Here is a 25,259-nt window from a genome sequence, read left to right on the forward strand (position 1 = left end):
ACTTGTTTTATGATTTTTAAAATTCAAATTTGGATTTTTGTTATTTAAATTGATTGATCGGTTCTATCCTATCCAAATAGTTTATAAATCATTTAGGGATGAATTTTCAACCATAAAACATCGTAAACAACAAACATACAAGCTTATGCAATTTGAAATATAAAATTTCAAATTATAAATATGAATTAGAGAGTTATTAGAACCTTACCAAGTATTGGAGAACACTCATTGATCCTTATGGAAGTTTTCTAGATGCTCAGATCCAAACTTTAAGGCTTCAAATAGAAAATTAGAAAAATCCGAAAGCATCAAACTTTAATGGCGGATTTTTTATTTTCTTTGATTTGAAGGTTATGAGTTGATTCTTTGGATTCGGAATGACTTGGGGTGTATTTATATTGTCCCTGAGTCGGTTGAGGCTCAAAGTAGTCTGAATCGGCCAAAAGCCATTAATGACTTTTGGCTATTCTTGGCTTAAGTCACCGAAAAAAGGATGATTCATCCCTATTTTAATAGGGAGAAATGATTACCATCGTAGGGTGATCATTTCTAGCTTTAAATGAGCCAAAATGTTAGAATAACGAGGGAGTTCCAAGTTGGAGAAATCATCCACGAATTTTCATCCTTATCCAGACGACGTCACGATGAAGAAGAAGACCGAAGGCCAAAACGACACCGTTTAAGGTGTTTTTTGGCGTTCCAATTAAAAGCGATGTTGCGTTTGAGAGGTTCGTTAACGTCCTAACTAATGGGGCGTTAGCCGATCCTTTATTGCCTGGGCGCGCTGCTTCCTCTAAAACTGGCTACACGTGCTGATGAGGAGCATCGAATGCGATTCCAGTGTCCATCCAATGGGCGCGGCTCTTACTGCAATTCTTTCTTTTGTTTTCGACTACACTCAATTACATATTTATTTTTATTTTATAATCTTAATGGTTTATTTTAAATTGACTTTTCTTTCATCCTTTTGGTTTTAATTTTGATTTTTTTAAATACACAAAATATTAAAATAAATATGACAAATATTTTACTATTTTTTATATTTTTAGGGTTAAATAAATATTTGTTTTAATTGAAATGTATTACAAAATTTCATTTTAAATTATTTATTTTTGTCCCTTTATTTTTTTTTAAAATTATGTTTAGATAAATGAGTAAACATTTATCTTAAATAATTTTTTTTTTTTGACTATTTTCCTTAATTAATTAGGCTTTAATTAACACAATAATTATCTTAATTAATTGTTTTAATTGGTTTTTGGCCACGATATTAATTATTTTAATTTTATTTATTTAAAAATAAGTCAAAATAATTATTTTAATATTATAAAATTGAGTGTAGATTTTTAGTGCTTATAAAATTCGTTTATGAATTTTAGAAATCATTTTTTAACATAGATTCACAATTTTTATTTAAAATTATAAATTTAAAAGGTAAAATTTGGGTGTCTTATTTACTTATATATATTGGTCAAACAAATGAAACTTAATTTTTTTTTTGTAACATATTTCACAACACAAAAGTATATAATAATTATGTGTACCTCATTTATCAATGTAATGTATTTAGATTGAAAAACATTAATAAAACTTGTGGTATACAAGTGTTCAAATAAACTTGTAAAAAACAAATAACCTTCCTCTTTTATTTATTTAATAAATATGATAGATTTTGTCAAGTTCATAGATACAAATAAAATTTTAATTTAATAATAAATCAATTTGACACATTTTACAAAGTTTATCAGTAAAATATTGCATTTATTCAATTTTTAAATAAATTGCAAACTCAATAACATTTTAATTATTCTTTTTAAATTTTCTATAATATATACATCAAAGAATTGTTTAAACTTTATAACATTTTTTTATCTCAATATTCTTACAACTTATTTGACAACACATAAACATTTACGAGTTGTCAAATGAGTTACAAACCCAATTAAATTTTAATTTTTTTATAATACATATTTTTTTGGATAAAAATTCTCTTTTAATTTAATTAAAAATTACCTATAAAAAATTAATTTGTAATATATTTGACAATGCAAAAGTACCTCTATCACCAACTCGTTTGTCAATACAAAATAATTAAGAATTCTCAAATGAAAATGAGTTACAATGTCAATAACATATTCATTATTAATTTAAACTTTGAAAAATTAAAAAAATGTATTCTAAATAAATATAGTGTTAATGCAAATTGATTATTATAAATTTACTATTTTGTAATTTTGAATGTTATTTATTTTAAGTACAAATATAACCCTAATTTTCTCTTTCTAATTTTTTTTTTCTATTTAAAGTAATGTTGATAGATGAAAAATTCAGAGAGATTTTATATGAGTAAAAGGGATGTCGTGAAGGTTGAGGAGTGATTACATGAGAAAACAAGTTTTTGTGAGACTAAGATTGAATATCCGTCTTCACAACTCTCAAGTTGCGATGCCACTCCGGATGTCGAAAAAGGGGAGTGCGGGTAGGTGATTTCTAAGGACCAAGAACGATTCCTCATTTTACTTTCTTGAGTCTGATCTGAACATAAATTCAGACGATTTTTCTTTAGTCACGAGATCGTGTAAGGTGTTACAGGTGGTGGAGTATCAAAAGTTGAGGCTATTAACCCATCATATTTCAGATTTGTTGTCTGAACAAGAAACAATTGATGAGGTGGAAAATATATGATTGTCACATGTGGAAGACATAATCCAAGTCACCCCTATTAGAACCCTTTATCCTAAAATTAAAAATCATGAATTTCTAGTTTTCATTCACGATGTGTCCAATGAAACAATGGATTCTGAGATAGATTATGATGTTAATGATAATATCTTAATGGAATTCTCGACACATTATATGAAGTTGAATAAAAATAAAAATCCCCTTTGAGGGAGGTCCTTGAATTATAAAATAAAGTGTGACCCAATGTGCGCGAGATCTCGCCCCTTCCATATATTTTCTACCCAAACCCTTCTTCGTCGAACAACTATCAACGTTGTCCGCAAAATAGTTATATTTAAGAGCAAAATAGTTATATTTAAGTGGAAAACGTGTCTCGAAGCCGGGAAATGATTAGTTCGATTAGATTTCATCAATGATTGTAGAGATTATTGTTTGGACGTTTATGAAAGTAATGATGATGTGAAGGAAATCGTCATTAAGTCACTATTGAGAACCCCTTGTTTTAGTGAAAATAAACTTCGAAAAATGGATTAATGGTTTGTAAGTGATCTATGTAATTGATTATTGTGAAGTTATGATACTCTTGATTCTTGTGGCATTATGTAAAAGTTGCATTATGGGTGATTAATATTTGAAGTCTTTTGTGAAATATGATTGAGATTCACTAAGTAATATCGGAGTTTTTGGGTAATTACTGTGAAGATTGAATTGAGACGATTAATATGATAGAATTACATATTTGAGTTAACATCTCAATTATTTTATAGTAGATTATCTAGTCAGAGAGAAATCATCAAATCTTCAATAATCGTAGTCGATCGATTCATATCATTCATAATATCGTATTATTCAAAACATTATTATTATGATACTTTCAGTTAAAGTAAATAAAATGAATAAATAGCCAATAAGTTGTGATAAAATAGTAAACGAACGGTTACCGATAATAATATTTTAACGTAGAACTCTTGGGATTACGGGTACACAAAATACAATATTTTTTTTGAGAAACTCAAGTGTGTCTAATGATATTTTAGTCTTAATACTTTTTAATATTCGATTTGAAAAATTGATGAAATCGATCGGTAAGTTATTCATTCTTCTTGAGATTCTACGAGCTTGATAATAATTTATTGGGTAATGTATTTATGTATCCTTAATATATATATATATATATATATATATATATATATATATATATATATATATATATATATATATATATATATATATTAAGTACAAATTTATAAAATAATTAATATTAAATTCATTTAAAAAATTTGCATCATCAAACAAAATCACCTACAAGCTAAAAAGAAATCCCAAATTAGTACAAAAGAAATTTTCATATAACTAAAACACCATGAACTACACCAACAACCATGCAAATAGTAGACCTTACAATTATATTTTGTTTGATTTCAAATTGTATAACTATATATAATTACATAGAAATTGAAAGGAATCATTATTTATCGGCCTCCAGAGAGTTGTGATTCCACCATAATTGATGCATCATATGTTGGATTGACAGATGAAGTTGATGGATACAAATCATCATTGATTCCTTCCCTATGAGGAAAGGTCACAGATGAAATCGTTATCCCAAAAGATGAGAGTTCTGGCATGATGACATCTCTTTCTAAATACTCCACCACTTGTCTCATTGTAGGCCTGGCCGAGGGGTTCATATTGGAGCAAAGCAATCCAAGTTTTATTACCAATTCCACTTCCTCAAAATCAAATTCACCATCCAAATTTGGATCAACCGCATTAAAAATCAAGCCCTTTAACCAAAACCGGAACACCCATTCAATCAAAATGAACCGCTCTTGTTTCATTTCAATGGGTCTCTTTCCACAAACAACTTCCAACAAAAATGCCCCGAAAGCAAACACATCAGTAGCTTCAGTCACCTTTCTAGTCCACATCTGTTCAGGGGCAAGATAACCCAATGTACCAACTACTTGGGTGGTATGAGGATCAGATCCGTGGTCATGTAATCGGGCCAACCCAAAATCACCCAATTTACCATTTAATTCATTGTCTAATAAGACATTACTAGCCTTAACGTCTCTGTGGATAACAACTTGTTCCCATCCTTCATGTAGATAGAAAAGACCTGACGCGACTCCCTTAATGATCGTGAAACGTTGGCTCCAATTTAAAGTAGGCCCTGATATGTTATAAAGTAACTTCTCTAAACTTCCTCCAGACATATACTCATACACCAATAATAGCTCTTTTTTACGTCGACAATATCCGATGAGTTGGACCAAATTACGGTGGCGAAGACGACCCATGCTCACGATTTCTGCCACGAATTCTCTCATACCTTGCCACGATTCTTGGGACATTCTCTTCACGGCAACCTCCATTTTAGAACTTGGTAGTATCCCTCTATATACTTGGCCAAATCCCCCTTTACAAGATATGTGTTAAAATCATCAAAATGTAATACTAACATATCAAAAAAATTAATGATTAATTACCCACAATTGTATTAGTTTCTACTAAAAAAATGTTATAAACTATTATTAGCCTAAATTTGGAAACATAATTTAGTTCATAACCATTCTTTAAAAAAAAAAAAGGGAAAAGAGATGGTGTTTGTGATTGGTAGGTTCGATGAGCTCATCATCCGTTCCAACATGTTTAGGATGAGATGTAAAATTTTGATAGAATATATATTAATCTAGTAAGGTCCGATTGATATTTATTCAAATATTCGAATAATCAATGTATGAATGTAACTTTTTTATACAAAATGAAAATGAGAAACAAAGAAAAGGAAGTAACGTACCAGTACCCAACAATTCTTTGTCACTAAATCCATTAGTGGCAATATATAGATCTTTGTATTTGAATCGATGAGGCCCATATTCGAGCTCCCAGTCCTCCAGTTCCTCCGCATACTTTTTCTTTCTTTTAAAATAGTAAACCATAGCTGGTACTATAATCGATATTAATAGAACAAAACCCAAAATCAAAGGCATCCCGATTGTCAAAAACTTTCTTTTCGGAAACTTGGATGACTCTGTCGGAGGAGACACGGGTGGCTTCGTTGGAGGAGACAAGGGAGGCACTGTCGGAGGAGACAGGGGAGGCACTGTCGGAGGAATCATGGGCGGCTCTGTCGGGATAGTATTATTATTAGTAGGGGTCTTTGGAAGCTTGGAGATATCAAGCTCGTTAGCTTGGCCATTCACTTTGAAGCTCCAACCTAACAAATAATGGCGGTTGAAAAGCGTACCCGTTGATGATGAGAACCCGACATACATAATGGGATTTATGTACTGAGACAGGTCTTTAGTTAGATTCACAAGCGGTAAAGACGGTTTTTTCATATTGATTGGGGCCACAGTTACGTTCATTTGTTTCTTGACAACATCATATTCAATCCAAACCCGCCTAGATTCATAGCTAATCAAGCTCAGGTTCTGAAATGTGCCGTTGCTGTCCAAGTAATACCCCGCGGAATTGTTAACTACAGATTCCAGACTGTCTATATCGATGCCAACATGATTGTTATCCATATCCTCAAATTCAGGGCTCTGTACTGTGTCAAACTCGACGGCTAATATGTGGTCAGTGCGGTTCGGGTTCATAGTCGACTTGTTGAAAAGGCCGATGTAATTGTTTGCAATTGCCCCTGGTAAGCCAGGTTGAGGAGCGATGACGAAGCAGAGTCCGTGGCCACCGGTTTGGTTATCCGGTATAATACCAAAAACAAAGGAAGTGGAGAAGGAGATGGCAGAGTCATTTGTTGAGTTCTTGAAGATGATCGGGTTCGGGTAAAACGCGTAGCTACTTTCCTGCTGTGTGCGGTTGGTTAGGAACAGGATTCCATCATTGTTATTGATCTCGGCTACACCGCCCAAGTTCAGGTTCGCGGATTGGAAACCGTTGAAGGTGAAATCGGTGTTGAGTTGTGCATGGCTGGTGGATGTGATCAGGCATACAATAATTACAGATATTACTAGAAGAAGAAGAAGAAGAGACATTTTGTTGTGCACTCACAAAAGGTCAATATAGAAAGAAATATGTACTGCACTAGTTGGATACTTTGGGATTTTGATGATAATGATGATGACTATGGATGGATGAGGGAATATTTTTGGTTTATTTGAATTAACAACCGGAGACTTTAAATGTTGTAACTTTAATATATCAATATCCGTGTTGTAAAATTCCATCTTGATTTTTATATACCCAGCTTGTTTGGAGTCAACTATTTGTTTTGCTAAGATTGTGTCAGCTATTTTATATTAAATTACAAAGATGAATTGACATTTATTGAAAATGTCATGACAATAAAAACACGTATTCACTAACATTCATTAACATACTCAAAATATAACAAAATTAACAATGATGAAATAACAATGTATTTCAGAAAAGATCTCTCATATCATCGTAATAATAACGTTATGCAGTAAACATATTGATCGACTATAATAAGTGAACGTACTATAATTTTTTTTTGAGCCAAATAGTTCAAAAAAAATAATCGGAATATATAAGATTCTATCGATTCAATCTAATCGAGTTCAATGTTTCTAAAAACAATAAAATAACCCACGTCCCACCAACTGATATCCCAATAACCGACAGTTGATTCATACCTTTTTCACTCAATCCAACAAGTAAGATGAATGATCAACCTTGGATCAATCTAAAATAAGGTTTTTTTCATTCTCGCAGCTATCAGTTTTGGAGGATCATTACAGAATACAAACATATATATTTTTATATGCTAATAATTATCTTAAATATTTTTTTTTATAATTTAAATAGTTTAATTGATTTTATAAAAAATCATATTAATAGAAACAGAAATAAAAATAATCTAAAACTGTTACAACATATGAGTATAAATAAATATATTTATGATTTTATAAACTATAAATTTTTTAATTAAGGTTCGGGTTTGAGAGAAGCGGAATTGAGTGTTAAAAAAAATAAAACAACCAACCATATAAAAAAGTATTAGAGGTAGATGGAGGAAAAACCATTTCTATTAATACATAATCTTATTTTATTTTTGTCAATGAGTAAATGTCACCGATTTATTTGATCCAAATAAAGAAAGAGTAATTAGAAAAAATAATAATAATAATAATAATAATAATAATAAAGAGTTGTTTTCTAATGAGATTCCTTAATGAGACTATCCCAACTATGAAAAAAATGCTATATTTGAATGAGAAAAATTAAATTGATTTTAAATTAAATGCAATTATTATATTTGAATATATATATATATATAATTAATTGTAATTCAATTTTAATTCTTATATTTTAAAAAAATATATAATAAAAATAATTTTAATATATATTATTTATATTATTAAAATATTAGTTTAACAATACTAACTATAAAATAGTTTAAGTGTCAAATTTTTTGTTACAGTATTTTATTCTAATTAAGAAAAAAATGGCTGGATAAGTTAACTTTATAAATTCAAAAAATAAAATATGGCTTAAAAAAAATATATTATTCGATATTTTAACCTTCTAAATAAAAATATAATAATTATCCGTGGAACATGTTAATCTTGTTGTAATGATAAAATAGTAAATTATTTTGTTTAGAAAAACATAAAAAAATAAATATTAGTATTATAATTCTGAACTAAAAATAAGGAAAATGGAGACTTATAAAATTACAATAATTTCAATTACAATAAAATTTTAATTTTAAATTTGCCAACAAAAAATTAGAATTAGACAATTCAATTTCAATTCAAATTGTATGGTTATGAACATTGTGTATAGACAAGCTAATAATATTAATTAGATTGATATTGTTGTATCTAGACACAACAATATTCAATAATAGTAGACTTTTAGAATTCTCCTCTATCCTTAATTTCCACGATGCAATTGTTTAAATTTTATAGGATATATTTTTATTCTAAATTATTCAACTCATTATATAATTAAAAAAACATTTGGTATGTTTTATCTTGTCACGAGTATTATATATATGACAACACGATTTCATTCATTCAAGATAGCATATAGCCATGAAAGACAAACTCTTCTAGTAAAGATAATGACAAGCAACAAATATAGATGAAAGATTAACAAGGTTTTTCAGGTTATTAATTTCAAAAGAACGTTTACTGGAAGGAAAAAGGCAACTATATAAATTATTCAAATTAAGGGAAATAACATTGACACCCTTAGAGCTTCTCCAACTGCGTGCCCATTTTCCTTCAACCGGACCTCATTTTTTCAAAATGGTCCATAATTTTTTTTTTATATAACTTTAAATATTTATAATGCAAATTAATCATTTCAAGATAAAAAAGTTATAATATTTTTTAAATATATAATTAAATCATTAAATTATATTATACTTGAAATTTTATCTAATTTATTTTTTATTTTATAATTTATTTTATATTTTTACGTTACGAATAAATACAAAAATTTATTTTTTATTTATTTAAATGTATTATTGAATTATTTTTTATGTATGAATTATTGATATATAATTAATTTTATTTTTATCTTAATTTTATTAAATGAATAAGAAAAGATTATGATTAAATATGTAAAATTGATAATATATGATAATATTAATAAGGTTAAAAAGTTATTATAAAAAAAGAATATCCTAAAAATATTTTTTTTAGTTTGGAAATGAGTTTTTGGTAGGCACGACTCATGATAAATTTCTGGGTTTCGGAGGATCCGACCCGAACCCGATTTTGCCTCGAAAAAAACGTGTATTTAAATTACCCAAAATATCAGTTCGGTACCGATGGGTACCTGAACTTGACTCAATTTTTAAAACAATTTCTTTTTACTTGTTTAACTAATTTTAAAATATTAATATATTTTTAGTTTTTATCCTATATTTAAACACAATTGGAATAAATTGAACAAAATTTAAATATTTTAAATTATTAAATGATACATTAAAAAAATAATTAATGTGTTTTAAAATGTAAAAAAGTATTTAATAAAAAAATTATAAAATTATATTAAATAAAATAAAACAAACAATTTACAAACAAATAATATTTAAAAATATATATATTAAAAACAAATCCTAATTTTTTCTAACCTAACATTCATCTTCTTCCTTCTCTCTTATTCTCTCATCTCTTATTTTCATTTTTTTTTCTGCCATTTAATCTCACTCTAAGTTAAGTATATCTAGCTCATTCCACAAATTAAAAAAAAAGAAAAGAGAATATATAATAATTATATAGTACCACTGACTTATAAAATAAAATGAACATTAAGAATTAAATTATAGAACAAAAATGAAAAAGAGAAAAGCCGTGATGCTAGGTGAGGGATGACGCCAGCACGGACGGGAAGAGGGGGAGAACTAGAAAAAATATTTTTAATTATGGAAATTTCTTTTAGGTACCCGAACCGAATCAGAACAGATTGATTCCGACCCGAAATTAGTCGGAATCGAAAAGCAATCAAATTACCCGAACTGAAAAGCAATCAAATTACTTGGATCAAGCCGAAGGCAAGTTCCAAAGAGACTCTGCCAACACCAATGTAGCATTAACGAGGCCAAAGACATACTTTTCGCTTCCACCACAAGCCATTCAACATGAGCAAGATTAACCATTTCCGTAAAATACGGGATCGTGATCAACAAGAGTGATCAACAAGAAGATCTTCAACCCCAAACGACAAAACATTCAAATCACTCCAACAAACCTCCATGGTAGAAACTTGAACTCCCATACCACTTGATGGAAATGATACCGCAAATTTTCTACTCTCATACCACTTGATAGAAACGATACCGCAAATTTTTCTAGCCAAACAACTACTTCATAAATTTCCCCGTGGAAGACGGGTAATTTAACTTCGAGCTTAACATGTTCAACCCGAGGTTAAACATGTTTAACCCGAATTCTAACCTTGGGCTTAACATGTTTGAAAATTCTTAAATATTTTGTATTAAAATTTTAAATCATCATACAAATGTAGTGGGTTTGACCCTTCATCTTCCTCATTTTTCATTCTTTCTATTGTGTTAACTTCCTCATTTTTCATTCTTTCTATTGTGTTAACTTGACGATAGTAGAATGAGGGTGATTGTTAAATTATCTAGGTTAAAATTTCTTAGACTTAACATGTTTAACCCGTGTTAGAACTCATTTGTCAATATACAAATATTTAAAAAGTCTCAAATGAAAACGAGTTACAAATGTCAATAACATATTCATTATTAGTTTAGACTTTAATAAAGGGAAGAATTTCAATTTTATAATCAAACTATAACGGAATATTCACTGAACTAATTTTGGTTCGTTCATACTACTATAGTTGAACTTAATATTCATCTATATCACTGGTTAACAAAAACATCCAAGTCCGTTAAGTTTTCCGTTAAATGATGACATATGTGATTGACATGTCATTCTTTTTAAATTAATATATATTATTTTTTATTTTTATTTTTATTCATAATTTCTAAATAATAAAATTTTTATATTTTCAGAGACATTAACTAAACAATATAGACATTTTGAGAGACAATAATAATAATAATTCACTTTTTTTATTAATATATTTTTAACATTTATTATTATTAACGAATTTTATTATTTAAAAATGTTAACAAAAATAAATGTTGAAAATATATTAATTAAAAAAATAAATTATTGTTAATACTTCTCAAAATGTATAATTTATTTGATTAATATCTTTGAAAATCTAAATTAAGTTTTATTATTTAAAATAGTGAATAAAAATAAATATATAATATATATTAATTAAAAAAAAAATAACATGCCAATCACACATGTCATCATTTAACGGAAAACTTAACAGATTTGGATGATTTTGTCTAGCAGTGACATAGATGAACATTAAACTCAAGTACAATAGTATGAACGAACAAAAATTAGTTCAGTAATATACGTGAATATTCCGTTATAGTTCGATGGTAAAATTGACTTTCTTCCCTTTTAAAAAATGTATTCTACATATCAAATGATCATAATTATAAATTTACTTTTTATTCTGTATATATTTTGAATGTTATTTGAGTACAAATTTATTATTCAATTTATAGAAAATTTAATACCAAATTCATTTAGAAAAAAATACATCATCAAACAAAATCATATACAAGCTAGAAAGAAATTACAAATTCATACAGAAAGAAATATTCATATGAGTTAAACACCATGAACTACACCAATAACCATGCAAATATTAGACCCTACATAAAGTATAAGTCACGTATACAATTATATTTTTTATTTCAAATTGTACAACTACATAATTACATAGAATTGAGAGAAATGTAAATAAATCATTTTTTATCGGCCTTGAGAGAGTTGTGATTCCGCCATAATTGATGTATCATATGTTGGATTGAATGATGAAGTTGATGGATACAAATCATCATTGATTCCTTCCCTATGAGGAAAGGTCACAGATGAAATCGTTATCCCAAAAGATGAGAGTTCTGGCATGATGACATCTCTTTCTAAATACTCCACCACTTGTCTCATCGTGGGCCTAGCTGAGGGGTTCATATTGGAGCAAAGCAAACCAAGCTTTATTACCAATTCCACTTCCTCAAAATCAAATTCACCACCTAAATTTGGATCAACCGCATTAGTTATCAAACCCTTTAACCAAAACCGGAACACCCATTCTATCAAAATGAACCGCTCTTGTTTCATTTCAATGGGTCTCCTTCCACAAGCAACTTCCAACAAAAATGCCCCGAAAGCAAATACATCGGTAGCTTCGGTCACCTTTCCGGTCCACATTTGTTCCGGGGCAAGATAACCTAATGTACCAACAACTTGGGTGGTATGAGGATCAGACCCGTGGTCATGTAATCGGGCCAACCCGAAATCACCCAATTTTCCATTTAATTCGTTGTCTAATAAGACATTACTAGCCTTAACGTCTCTATGGATAACAACTTGTTCCCATCCTTCGTGTAGATAGAAAAGACCCGATGCGACTCCCTTAATGATCGTGAAACGTTGGCTCCAATTTAAAGTAGGCCCTGATATGTTATAAAGTAACTTCTCTAAACTTCCTCCAGACATATACTCATACACCAATAATAGCTCTTTTTTACGTCGACAATATCCGATGAGTTGGACCAAATTACGGTGGCGAAGACGACCGATGCTCACGATTTCCGCCACGAATTCTCTCATGCCTTGCCATGATTCTTGGGACATTCTCTTCACGGCAACCTCCATTTTAGAACTTGGTAGTATCCCTCTATATACTTGGCCAAATCCACCTTTACATGATATATGTTAAAATCATCAATATGTAATACTAACATGTAATAATTTATTTACTGCTAACATATCAAATTAATTGGGAGTTAAAATTTTGAATGATTAATAACCCATAATTGTATTAGTTTCTACTAAATATGTAATATATTTTGATTGTAATTTTATTATTATAGACTAAATTTGAAAAGATAATTCTATTTGCCCACGATGGAGGCTTTAGTTCATAAACCTCCTTTCAAAAGAAATGAAAAAAGAGATGGTGCTTGTACAGTAGTAGGTTCGATGAGCTCATCATGCGTGGTATATCTTATATTTATTCAAATTATCGAACAAACTAGATATATAATAAGGATCATCATATATTAGCTGTCAGTGTATGAATGTAAGTTTTTTACATAAAAAGAAAAAGAGAAACAACGAAAAGGAAGTAACGTACCGGTACCCAATAATTCTTTGTTGCTAAATCCATTAGTGGCGAAGTAGAGATCTTTGTATTTGAACCGATGAGGCCCATATTCGAGCTCCCAATCCTCCATTTCCTCCGCAAACTTTTTCTTTCTTTTAAAATAGTAAACCAAAGCTGATATAATCGTTATTAATAGAACAAAACCCAAAATCGAAGGCATCCCGATTATCAAAAACTTTCTTTTCGGAAACTTGGACGACTTTGTCGGGCTAGTATTATTATTTGTAGGAAGCTTAGGAAGCAGAGAGAGATCAAGCTCCTTAGCTTGGCCATTCAGTTTGAAGCTCCATCCTAACAAATAATGGCGGTTGAAAATCGTACCGGTTGATGATGAAAACCCAACATACATAATGGGATTTATGTACTGAGACAGATCTTTATTTAGAGTGAGAAGCGGCAGAAACGGTTTTCCCAGATTAATTGGGGCCACGGTTACGTTCATTTGTTTCTTGACACCATCATATTCGATCCAAACCCGCCTGGATTCATCGCTAATCAAGCTCATGTTCTGAAATGTGCCATTGTTGTCTGAGTTATACGCGGTGTGCTTGGAATACACGGATTCCAGGCTGTCGATATCGATACCAACGTGATTGTTATCGATATCTTCAAATTCAGGGCTCTGTACTGTGTCAAACTCAACGGCTAATATGTGGTTAGTGCGGTTCGGGTTCATAGTCGACTTGTTGAAAAGACCCATGTAACTGTTTGATTTTGCCCCTGGTAAGCCCGGTTCAGGAGCAATGACAAAGCAGAGTCCGTGGCCACCGGTTTGGTTATCCGGTATAATACCAAAAACAAAGGAAGTGGAGAAGGAGATAGCCGAGTCATTTGTTGAGTTCTTGAAGATGATCGGGCTTGGATAAAAAGCGTGGCCAGATGTCTGCTGTGTTCGGTTGGTTAGGAACAAAATCCCATCAATGTTCTTGGCTTCACCATCCAAGTTTAGGTTGGTGGATTGGAAACCATTGAAGATGAAATCGGTGCTAGGTTGTGATTGGGTGGTGGATGTGATCAGGCATACAATTAAAGAGATTACTAGAAAAAGAAGAGACATTTTGTTGTGCACTTACAAAAGGTCAATAGAGAAAGAAATATGTACTGCACTAGTTGGATATTTTGGATTAATTTTGATCACGATGGATGAGGAAATAATTGAATATTGGTTTATTAGAATTAACAACATGATACTTTAAATGTTTAAACTTTAATATAACATATACGCGTTGTAAAAGTCCATCTTGATTTTTATATACCAAGCTTGTTTGGTGTCAACTATTTTTTTTTTTGCTAAGATTGTGTAAGCTATTTGATATTAAATTAAGATGATTTGACATTACTCATAACATATTTAAACTAGTTTAAAATAATTGTCAAGTATATTCTCATTAAACTATATATAGGTGGACAATGTTCTACTTTGTGAATTTCATTTTAATGTAAGAAATTAATAATTTGCCAATGGTTTGGTATATTATAAATAATAAGAATACTTCACAAACAAAAAAGAATAACACGAAGAAAAAAAATCACAAAAATAAAAATAAGAGCACAAAACAAACATGTTACCCATTAAGCTGTAGATCTTCAAGAAAAATTAATTTTTCGACCGACTTCACTGAAATTCCGAAACGAAATCTTAGAAATCGTTATAATAATAACATTAAATGTTCGACGATTTCTCTCGAACTAGATAGTTTATAAGAAATAATCGGATGATAATCCAAATATGTAGGTCCTTCATATGCTGTCTCAATTAAAACTTATTAGCAATTAACCAAAAACTCGAGCATTACATAGTGAATTTTATTCATGCGACAAAAAAAACTCTAAATATTAGTCATTCATTGACAATACAAAAGTAAGTATGTTGTTGATTCAATATTTTTGTGACATATACGATAATAACTTACCACAATATCACATTTTTCATTCAAATATCATCCGTAAAAATCCACCGTGAATAGTACTTTTGTAACCTCCGGAAAATCCTTGTTCCGAATAAAACTCGAGATTAGAGAAATTTTAACCTCAGTTTGGGTGTCAGTTTGGGTGTCAGTAATCTTTTTAAAATAAAATATTATTTTTAAAAATTAAACAAATGCTGACAGATTAAAATTAATTTTTTATTAAATTTGTAATAATCTTTTAAATTTTGAAATAATCAAATAACAATTTGATTAAAGAAATCTTTTATTTAAATTAATTAAAAATAATTATTTAAAAGATTATTTATTTGATAAAGAGCGTCAATTATTTTCAGTTTAAAATCAATAAAAAAAATGCATAAGTATATAAACGTATTTTTAACCAAAGTTTCGTTTTGGTTCGTAGTTTTGTGATACTTGGGAAAGGACTTTCGCGCTTTATCCTCCACACCCGTTTTAAAACGGTCTCTATTTTATAAAATTTTGGCTTTTGAAAATTGATTGTATAATATTTTATTTTAACCAATTATTTTTCCAGTCCTAGACATGAACATGTTTTCTTGTATTTAAAATTGTAACAATAATATTTAAATATTTGTACATGTTGTTGATGGCGTTGATTATGGAGAAATATACCCAAAGAATGTCACTTTGAAAGGCATTAGGGTTTAGAAATCCAAACGAGCCCTTATCAAAATACTATTTATAGAAAATATTCCAAAAATATTTTGAAATCATTTTCTATTTTTTAAAATTTTTAGAAAATAGTTTGGGATTCCAAAATTACAAAAATAGTTTTGGAAATTAAAAGTGCAAACAAATAGACCATAGGACCTGTGCCCTCGGTCCTAAATGCGCTTTTTTTCGGTCGAGGCTAAAAACCTCGGTCTTGGGTCAGAAGTTCCTCATTCGGGGTGCTGAATTCATCGGCCTTAAGTCATCTTGGGGCTAACTTCATCGGTCCTAGGTTTGGAAAATCTCGGCTAGGTGCAAGATTCCTCGGTCCCAAGTTAGAATCTTTGGTTGGATGTCAAAATTCTCGGTTAGACCTCTCGATCCTGGTCAAAATTCATCGGTCGAACCTCTCGGTCGTGGTCGTAATTCTTCGGTCGAATCTCTTGATCTTGACCGAAGATCCTCAGTCAAATCTCTCAATTTTGACCGAACCTGACTAGGTTCCTCGATCCTTAAGAACATCAAAACTACAAGTTTTGCAGTTTTGATTGAGACTTGAATTATTTGATACAGGGATTTGGATAGCTTCACAAAGCTCCTCGGATCATTATAAGCATCATCCCGATGTGTCATTTGATCGGGATGATAATTCATTCAACCAAAACAGTTTTGATGTAAAAATCAGGTTTTTGATCTTTTCGCTTTAATGAAGTATAAGGAGTTTGCCAATAATTTCCTTATGTTTCATATGATTGATTAAAACCAAAACATGGACACGGACAGTTTTAACCAATTCAAGAACTTTAAATTTTAATTTATTATAAAAATTTTGATTTTGATAAAACATGATCAGAATGGATTAAACATGATCAAAATAGGTTTCTAGCATCATTAGAAATATTTTGAGAAACTTTATGGGCTTCTATTCAATAGCTCAAGAACAGAAAATCCAATTTTCAAATTCAAATTTGGGGTTTTCTAATTTAGATTGATTGTGTTTGGTTTTAACAAAAAGCTCACCAATTATCCTAAGTTTATTTTCTCATCAAAAATTCAAATAACCAGACAATATAAAGAACTGTCAAAACTAAAATGTAAAAACTCCATTTCAAACTTATAATTTGATTTAGAGGATGATTGAAACTTTAACAAGAATTCGTGAACATTCATTAGATCTTAAGGAAGATTTGGGGATGCCTGAATCCGAGCTTGAAGGCTTTACACGGAATTTCCAAAAATCCAGAAACTTGATGTTTTAATGGCGGATTTCTAAATTTTTTTGATTGAAGGTTTGAGAGTGGATCTCTCACATTCAGATTGATCAAGAGGATATTTTTAGCCTCCTGAAGTCAGTTTGTGAAGCAAGTGGATCAGATTTAGTCAAAATCCATCAATTGCGTTTTTACTGTTCTAGATCCAACTTACCCGGTCATGTCATGATGATTCATATGATTGTAGGAGAAATGATCACCATGATAGGGTGATCATTTCAAGTTTCGAATCAGCCAATTTGGTGGATTATCGACAAAGTTCCATCTTTGACAAATCAAAGATGGGATTCATCCTTTGATGTTAGTCGTCGCGGGGAAGAAGACAAACTAGGCGTGAAACGACGTCGTGTAAACTCAAACTCATGACGCTCCATTAGCGTTACATCCACGTTCCGTCTGAGGTTGGGCGTTCCGTCGCATTTTAGCTAATGGTGTTGGGGCGCTCGTTAGTTGATCCCCTACTTCGCGAGCGCGGCTTCGCTCCGTTGCAGCGGACGACGCGGACAGCTCTCATAGGTGTTGGATGAGGATTCAAAGCCTATCTCAATGCTGTAATTTTTTCAGTTACAACTGATTACTGATATATATTTTTTATTTAACCGTAATGGTTTATTTGAAATTGTTTTTTCATTCATTCTTTTGGCTTTATTTTTTAAATCTTTTAAAATATTTAAAATAAATATGACATTTATTTTGTCAATTTATTTTATTTTTGTATTTTTTTTGGATGAAATAAATAACTTATTTAAGATAAAATAGATACTAACATTTATCCTAAATTATTTATTTTAATCCCTTTTATTTTTTTTAAATTAATTTGAGATAAAATGAATACAATATATATCCCAAATTATAATATTTATTTTCTTTGGCCATTATTCTAAATTAATTTTATATTTAATTATCACGCTAATTAATCCAATTAATATGTTTAATTAGGTTTTTGACATTAATTTTAATTATTTCAATTTTATTTATTCAACAATAATTAAAATAATTATTTTTAAATTTATAAATTGGTATGTAGTATAGTGTTATCGCTTCATTAAAAAAACGAGATCTTCGTAAAAATTTTAACTCTCAAAACTTCTCCCCACCAAAAAAAAATATCATATATTAGTTTACAATTGTTTTTTTTAATTCTTTTATTTAGTATTTGTTTATAAAAACGAGATTAATTCAACAATAAGTGTGTTTTGAATTCTCTTATTTAGTATTTGTTTATCAAAACGAGATTAATTTTATTTTTATTATAATTTAAATAGTTTAAATGATTTTAAAAAATTCATATTATTAGAAAGAGAAATAAAAATAAATTTAAAAATATATATTTGTGATTTTATAAACTCAAAAATTTGACTTTTAAGGATCGGAATATAGAATTGACTAGACATGCAAGTATTGATGTCCTCATATTCTCTCAAGTCAACTATAGACAAAAGTGAGGAAAACCCGTGTGGAATCTATATATATATTATTAGAAATTGTTTTTCCATCATTTACATCTAATACTCTCTTTTTTGGTGGTTTATATAATTATATATATAATGATCTTAATCTATTTTTTGGCCATTTGTAAATGTCTACGAATTATTTGATCCACGCAAAAAGAAAGAGTATTTAGAAAAAAAATAAAAAAAAATAAAGATTGGGACTTGTATATAACATTTTCTGTTGGAATCCTTTCTATAGTATCCCAACTAGGAAAAACAAAAATATATTGATATTATTGTGTCTACTTGACACAACAATATTAAATAATAGTAGATACAAGGCAATTGTTTAAATTTTATAGGATATATTTTTATAATAAATTATTCAACTCATTATATAATTATAAAAACATTTGGTAAGTTCAATTTAATAATATTTTTTCTTTTCATGAGTATTATATATATCACAGCACAACTAGTAAGAGATAATGGCAAGCAACAAATATAGAGAAAAGATTAATAACTTTTTCCAGGTTTTTAATTTAAAATAAAAAACTAAATTTGAAGGATAATTTATTCAAATTAAGGAAAAAGTCAGCAAGAATATAATTAATAGTCTCAACTAAATGACATAAACTAATCAAAAACCATGGTAGATGGCAGAAGGGATCCCTATTACGGGCCGGATTCTCATGTTCCGTCTATTTTCCTTGGAGGAAAAGAATGGTAAAAAAAAATTAAATTTGGGGAACAAACTAAACAAGAGGAATCCCTTGTTAGAGATCATCCTAAGTAGACGGGATACGAAGATAACATTTTTTATTATTATTAACGACAGTATTTGTTTAATGTTGTTAACTCCTTATGTGGGAATTCATAAAACAAGGTAAATAAATACAATTAAAGCCCAAGATGTTCATAAGGTATTTTTTTACCTATTTTTGCTATTATATATTTTTGTCAAAAGAATACGATATTTGAAATCTAAACTAATTAAGTAACATAAAAATAGTAATAAATAACTAAAGGCATTTAATGTGTTTGTGGCAAGTTTAGCGCCTGGTTAAATAATTAAATGTGTTTGCGAGCTACATACTTAGTTTGTTGTTCCATTTTTGAAAAAAAAAATCCCTAACCTTATGATCGGCACGACGACACGATAGGCACATCCACGACACGATCGACATATGCGACACGATATTGTCTTGAGTCGGAAGTCAAAAAATCAGCGTCGAAATCACCATTGATCAAAGAAGCGCGATCGGCACGGGCGGCATGGCTCGATCTGCACGGACAACACGTTATTGTCTAGCATCGTTTTGTTGTGCAGTTGGCTTTGCCTGTTTTTTTGGTTTCTTTTGGATGCTTTTTGGGAATCTACTAGTTGTTGTCTACTGTGCAGTTTGTTCCTCAATCAGGTTGGTTTGGGTTGGGTGCCTTTTGTTGACTCCTCTATTGTCATCTGGTGCTGTAGATTATTGTTGTTGATTTCTGCTGTAGGTCTGAATTGTTGTTGGTTGCTAAGGCATTTGGTTGTCTGCTGTGCAGGCTGAGTCACGATGAGCCTACGCTCGACTAGCCTCCTCAACCGACCTAAAAGTACAAGGAAAAATAAAGGGAGTCTAGAGAAATTAGCTGAAAGGGATGCCACTTTTTCTAGGTGTCCGACCGGTCACAACGCTACTGATGCAGATGATGTTGCCTTCAATCCAAATGTTGCATCGACCAGTCACATGGTTGGTCAATCAACCGGTCAAGCCCGTCTTCCGACTCATCTCCCAACCGGCCATGATGCCCCTCCCTAACCGGTCATGTATACTCCACCCCGACCGGCATGGCCGTTGTCAACCAAACCACCAGTGCTACTCATTCGACAGGCCATGTCGCTGCCACCCTGGTCGGTCACGATGCTGTTTTTCCAGTTGGGCTCATCTCAACCACTACGGCATGTCACGACATCCCCACCGCTCAAATCCTCGATAAGTCGTGGACTATGGGACGAAATAAAATCACAAATATGGCGGGCATTCGGAACCAAATTCTCAAGTCCCTCGCCTAGTTCCAAAGGCATGAACTTGTCATGACCACTAAAAGGAGCGAGCAAATCATTTGCCAATTCAAAATCCGATTCGAGCAAGATTGGAACTCATTTGACAAAGCTGAATACAAAGAAATCATTTTGTGGTCGGTTGGTGTCATGAGGGAGTTCTACAAGTGCCCCAAAACATATGCATACACTACACAAACAAATGCAAACCGAACATGGCAAACCAACAAGGTTTGGGGCAAAAACGGGACAACTAATAGAAGCAAGCTCAATGTGGATCATATCCTAAAAATTAAAACACTCGAACACCCGCTCCAAATTGAACTCCCCTTGGAAATTGAAGAGGGATGCGTCAACGATTGGAAGCGAGTTGTCATCGGTCACTTCATGAGCACTCATAAGGCCCCATTCTGAGCAATCAATGCCGCCCTTTTCTGACAATGGAGCGAAAAGGGACTCAAAAAAGTTAAAGTCAACGACTTTGGCTATTTCTTCCTCACTTTTGGCACGGAGCCTGAATCCCAAGCCATTGCCGACTCATATTTCACCTTCATGTTCAACTTATGTTTCATGCTCGCCAAATGAAATGAAGAAATGGACATCAATAGCAAACCGCCACAATCCGAACAAGTGTGGGTGAGACTGAGAAACATCTCACTGCACCTTTGTAATGCCAAAACACTTGCCTACCTCACCAGACTCATTGGAAAGCCGCTTAAGCTCGATCCCAAATTTGACTCGTTTGTATGGGTCATGTTTTCCCGCGTTTGTATTGAGATCGACTCAATAAGTACAAAACCGGAAAAATTCGAGTTAAGATACTAGAATGGAAACATGGCCACCATTGAGGTCATGTACGAACAACCAGAAAAAAAGGACAGGGAATATAAAAGAAGCTCGTGGCCACTCCCAAACAAGAGAATGTCAAGGTGGTCAAGAAATCCTATATCGAAATTTTCAAAGCAAATAAAAGCCACAATGAACATTTGATCGAGAACCAAACCGATCCCGATCCCACTAAGCCTGAAACTGATGCCCTTTTCCCACTAATTAGGTTCGAAAAGCCCGACGTCGATGTGGATGATAGCGAAAGCCAAAGCATCTCGAAAACCATGAGCTCTGAAACCAAAGAAAGCCGTAACATTGTCAAAGAAACCACCTTAAGGGAAACAACTCATACTCTCAACTCCAAACTCAAGTCAAAAGAAAAAAGTGACAAGAGAAGCTAGAGAAGATGAATAAGCCGGAACTCTATCCGGAAAAAAATTCCAAAAAGACCTAAGGGTGGCAAGAAAGAAGGAAAAAAAGAAAAAGGACAAAGACAAGAGAGACGAGTCCGAGGAAATCAACCCTTATTCTCTTGTTTTAGTTGATTGGTTGTTAGTTTCATTCCTTATTCACTTTTGTACTTTGATTTATTGTCCGTGTGCGTTTCTTAGGCCAACAGTGGATTCCTCATGGCCATCGTGTGTTGACTTTGAGCAAATTGTTGTAAGCTAAATTTCAGCTCTTATACTCCTTTTACCATTTTCGAGTCTTTTTAGTTAATGGCATAAGCCATTTCTCAAAAAAAAATGTAAGGATGATAACATTTTGAAGGATTTTCAACGGTCGTTTGAGATTGTTGAAGGTTCTACGATTTTTTTCCAACCAAAATACCCACCAGAAAATAATGGGGATATAACGTCATTGTTTTAGACACGCAAATCTAGCTGCCTCAATCCACGTTTCCCAACACGCACCGATAGTTTCTGGCATAACCTAGTGAATATCAGTAATACTCTAAAGAAAACTCCAAATACTAGTGACACCCTTACAATGTAAAAGGAGATGAGGAGTCGTCTCCACATCCTTAAGACACAGACGACACCAACGAACTAAGATAAGATCCTTGCGCATACATACATCATCAGTTAGAATGCCACAGTGGATCAACCTCCACCCAAAAAAAGAGACCTAAGTGGTAATCTTAGACTCCCATAATTTCTCCCAGCACAACATAGTTGGAATGACTCTATTAAATAGATAATAACAATATCCCACATCAAACTTGTACAAATTTCTCCATCGCATCGTATCTTGGTTCAACAGAGTCACCCCTTTGTTGACTACTAATGATAAAAATCTACCTTGAGAAGAACTTTCCTCAAATGATAATCTCCTTCTATATCTGATACAATGCGCAAACCCTTGAGAGCGATGGTCGTACATAATTTTAACTATGACATCTCTACAAATAGTTATAGAGGCCAACACAAGGAAGAGTACAACAAAACTCTTATATCCACACCATCATCCTCCAAAAATTGGATCGATCAACTGTCACCCACGGTAAACAAAGAGTATTCATGATAGCTTTTCCACATGATTGATATGTCACTTCATATGCTACATCCCACGGGTGATTGGATATTTTTGTAAACCAACTAGACCAATCCAACCCATATTTGCTTCTGATCATATTTACCTAGAGACTTCCCTATTCTGAACCAAACATGCACACCACTTTGATAATAAGGCCTTATTAAAAGTACAAAGGTCACGAAAACCCAAACCTTCTTCAACTTTGGGCATTTTTACTTTGTCCCAACTAACAAGATGTGAAAATGAAAACTCAGAAGACCCCCATAAAAATTTACACATCAACATCTCCATTTTTATTGTCACGCTTTTAGGAATCATAAATAAGTACATCATGTAAGTAGGCATAGATTCCAATGTACTCTTGATGAGGACCATATATACGACCTCCCTTAGATATTAACTTGCTTTTCTAGATAAGGAGTTTTTTCCATCTTAGAGATAATCGGCTCCCAAGAGACTTTAGATGGAGCCTTTCCACCTAGTGGAAGACCAAGATACGTGGCCGGAAAACATCCAATGCCAAATCCAAGAATACCCACCAAACGAGATCTTCTCCTAGCTAACATAAAATTAGAGAAGAAAATTTCAGCTTTGCCAAGATTAATACGAAGTCCCGAGCAAGTGCCAAATAACCAAAAAATATCACGAAGGTGCTTGAAATTTATACGGGAAGCCTAAATCATATAAAGTGTATCATCAACAAACAACAAGTGAGAAATGGAAAACGAAGCTCTCCTCGATCCGCAATCAATCTCATGGATTAGTCCGTTATTTCACCGAATATCATCATCCTATAAAGAGTTTCCATGACAATGACAAACAAAATGGGGACAATGGGTCACCCTACCTAATCCCTTTCGAACTCTCGCAAAAGCCTTGAGAACTACCATTCACAATAACAGAAAATTTAGCCGTGAAAATACAAAATTTTATCCACCGGGTCCACTTTTTGCCCATTCTCATCCTAGCAATGACATCGAAGAGAAAGTCTCAAGTAACATAATCATAAGCTTTTTCAATATTAAGTTTGACGAAAGCGCATTGAGCACCATTAGAGTTAGTTGAATCAATGCACACATTGACAATCAATATCGCATCAAAGATTTGATGCCCTTTAATAAACGCCATTTGATTAACAAATATAATTGATTCTAACACAACACGCAACCTATTTATCAAACATTTTGAAATAATCTTGTAAAAGGACATGACTGAACTTATAGGCCTAATTTTTTTTAGGTCTATAGTTCCTGAAGCCTTGCGAATGAGAACAATCAAGGTAGAACTTCAGCTTTTATCGAAAGAAGAGAAACGATAAAAGTGTTCAATAGCTTCCATAACATCCCCCTTAAGGAAGGTCAACACCTTTTTGAACAAACCCAAAGTGAAACCATCGCTACTCGGAGCCTTGTCACTACCGCACGCATTAATAGCATCTTCTACCTCTTACACCATAAATCGTCTCTCAAGAATACATTTCTACTAAGAACTAATAGCCACAAAATGTTTGTCGTCTAACTTTGGCCTATCGATAAATAGTTTGAGAAATAGATTCTTATAAAAATGGATAATGTTTGCAGAAATTGCTAGCTCACTCTAATGAGTAACCCCAAGAATCGAGATAGAATTAATCGAATTATTTCTAGCCCGAGCATTGGAAATACTATGAAATAACTTTGCGTTCTTATCACCGTATCTTAACTAGGTAGCCTTTCTACTCTGAAGAGCTCCGATTTCCTCTTCCTTGTATAGTGATAGCAACTCACTAATCAAATAAATTTGAGATCTAATCTTAGAATCCAATAACTCTCGCACCTCTTCATCCCCATCAATAATTTTGATCTTATATCATAAAGTATCAACCTTATATCGAAAGCAATCACTGTCCCCTACAAACCAACTTTTAAGTAGTGTCCTAAGATCTTTAAATTTAACAAAAATTATGGAAGAATGTGAACCACGTATCACTTGGTTCTCCCACAAAGTTTGCACCCTCGAAAGGAAATCTGGTCTGATCAACCATTTATTCTCGAACCTAAATGGACGACACACCCTCAAAACCAACATACGCTCAATCAAGATTGGTCGATAATCGAAGCAGCTCCATGGAAGAACTTTCTAGAAAACATTA

The 25,259-nt window shown here is 31.8% G+C and overlaps 2 protein-coding genes across 2 annotated transcripts; both read right to left on the reverse strand.

Annotated features, from left to right (window-relative positions):
* Window positions 1-4,140: 4,140 nt before the first annotated feature.
* Window positions 4,141-6,686, reverse strand: LOC124938923 (L-type lectin-domain containing receptor kinase IV.1-like). The gene is made up of 3 exons (XM_047479445.1): window positions 5,833-6,686; window positions 5,486-5,706; window positions 4,141-5,104 (listed from the first exon to the last, which is right to left on the reverse strand). The coding sequence occupies exons 1-3, from the start codon at window positions 6,684-6,686 to the stop codon at window positions 4,155-4,157; spliced, it is 2,025 nt and encodes a 674-aa protein (XP_047335401.1). The 3' UTR covers window positions 4,141-4,154.
* A 5,307-nt stretch (window positions 6,687-11,993) lies between these two features.
* On the reverse strand, window positions 11,994-14,467 carry LOC124938924 (L-type lectin-domain containing receptor kinase IV.1-like). The gene is made up of 2 exons (XM_047479446.1): window positions 13,381-14,467; window positions 11,994-12,943 (listed from the first exon to the last, which is right to left on the reverse strand). Exons 1-2 carry the CDS (start codon window positions 14,465-14,467, stop codon window positions 11,994-11,996), a joined length of 2,037 nt encoding a protein of 678 aa, XP_047335402.1.
* Window positions 14,468-25,259: the final 10,792 nt, after the last annotated feature.

The sequence above is a fragment of the Impatiens glandulifera genome, chromosome 5 (assembly GCF_907164915.1).
Source record: "Impatiens glandulifera chromosome 5, dImpGla2.1, whole genome shotgun sequence".
Classification (NCBI taxonomy): domain Eukaryota; kingdom Viridiplantae; phylum Streptophyta; class Magnoliopsida; order Ericales; family Balsaminaceae; genus Impatiens; species Impatiens glandulifera.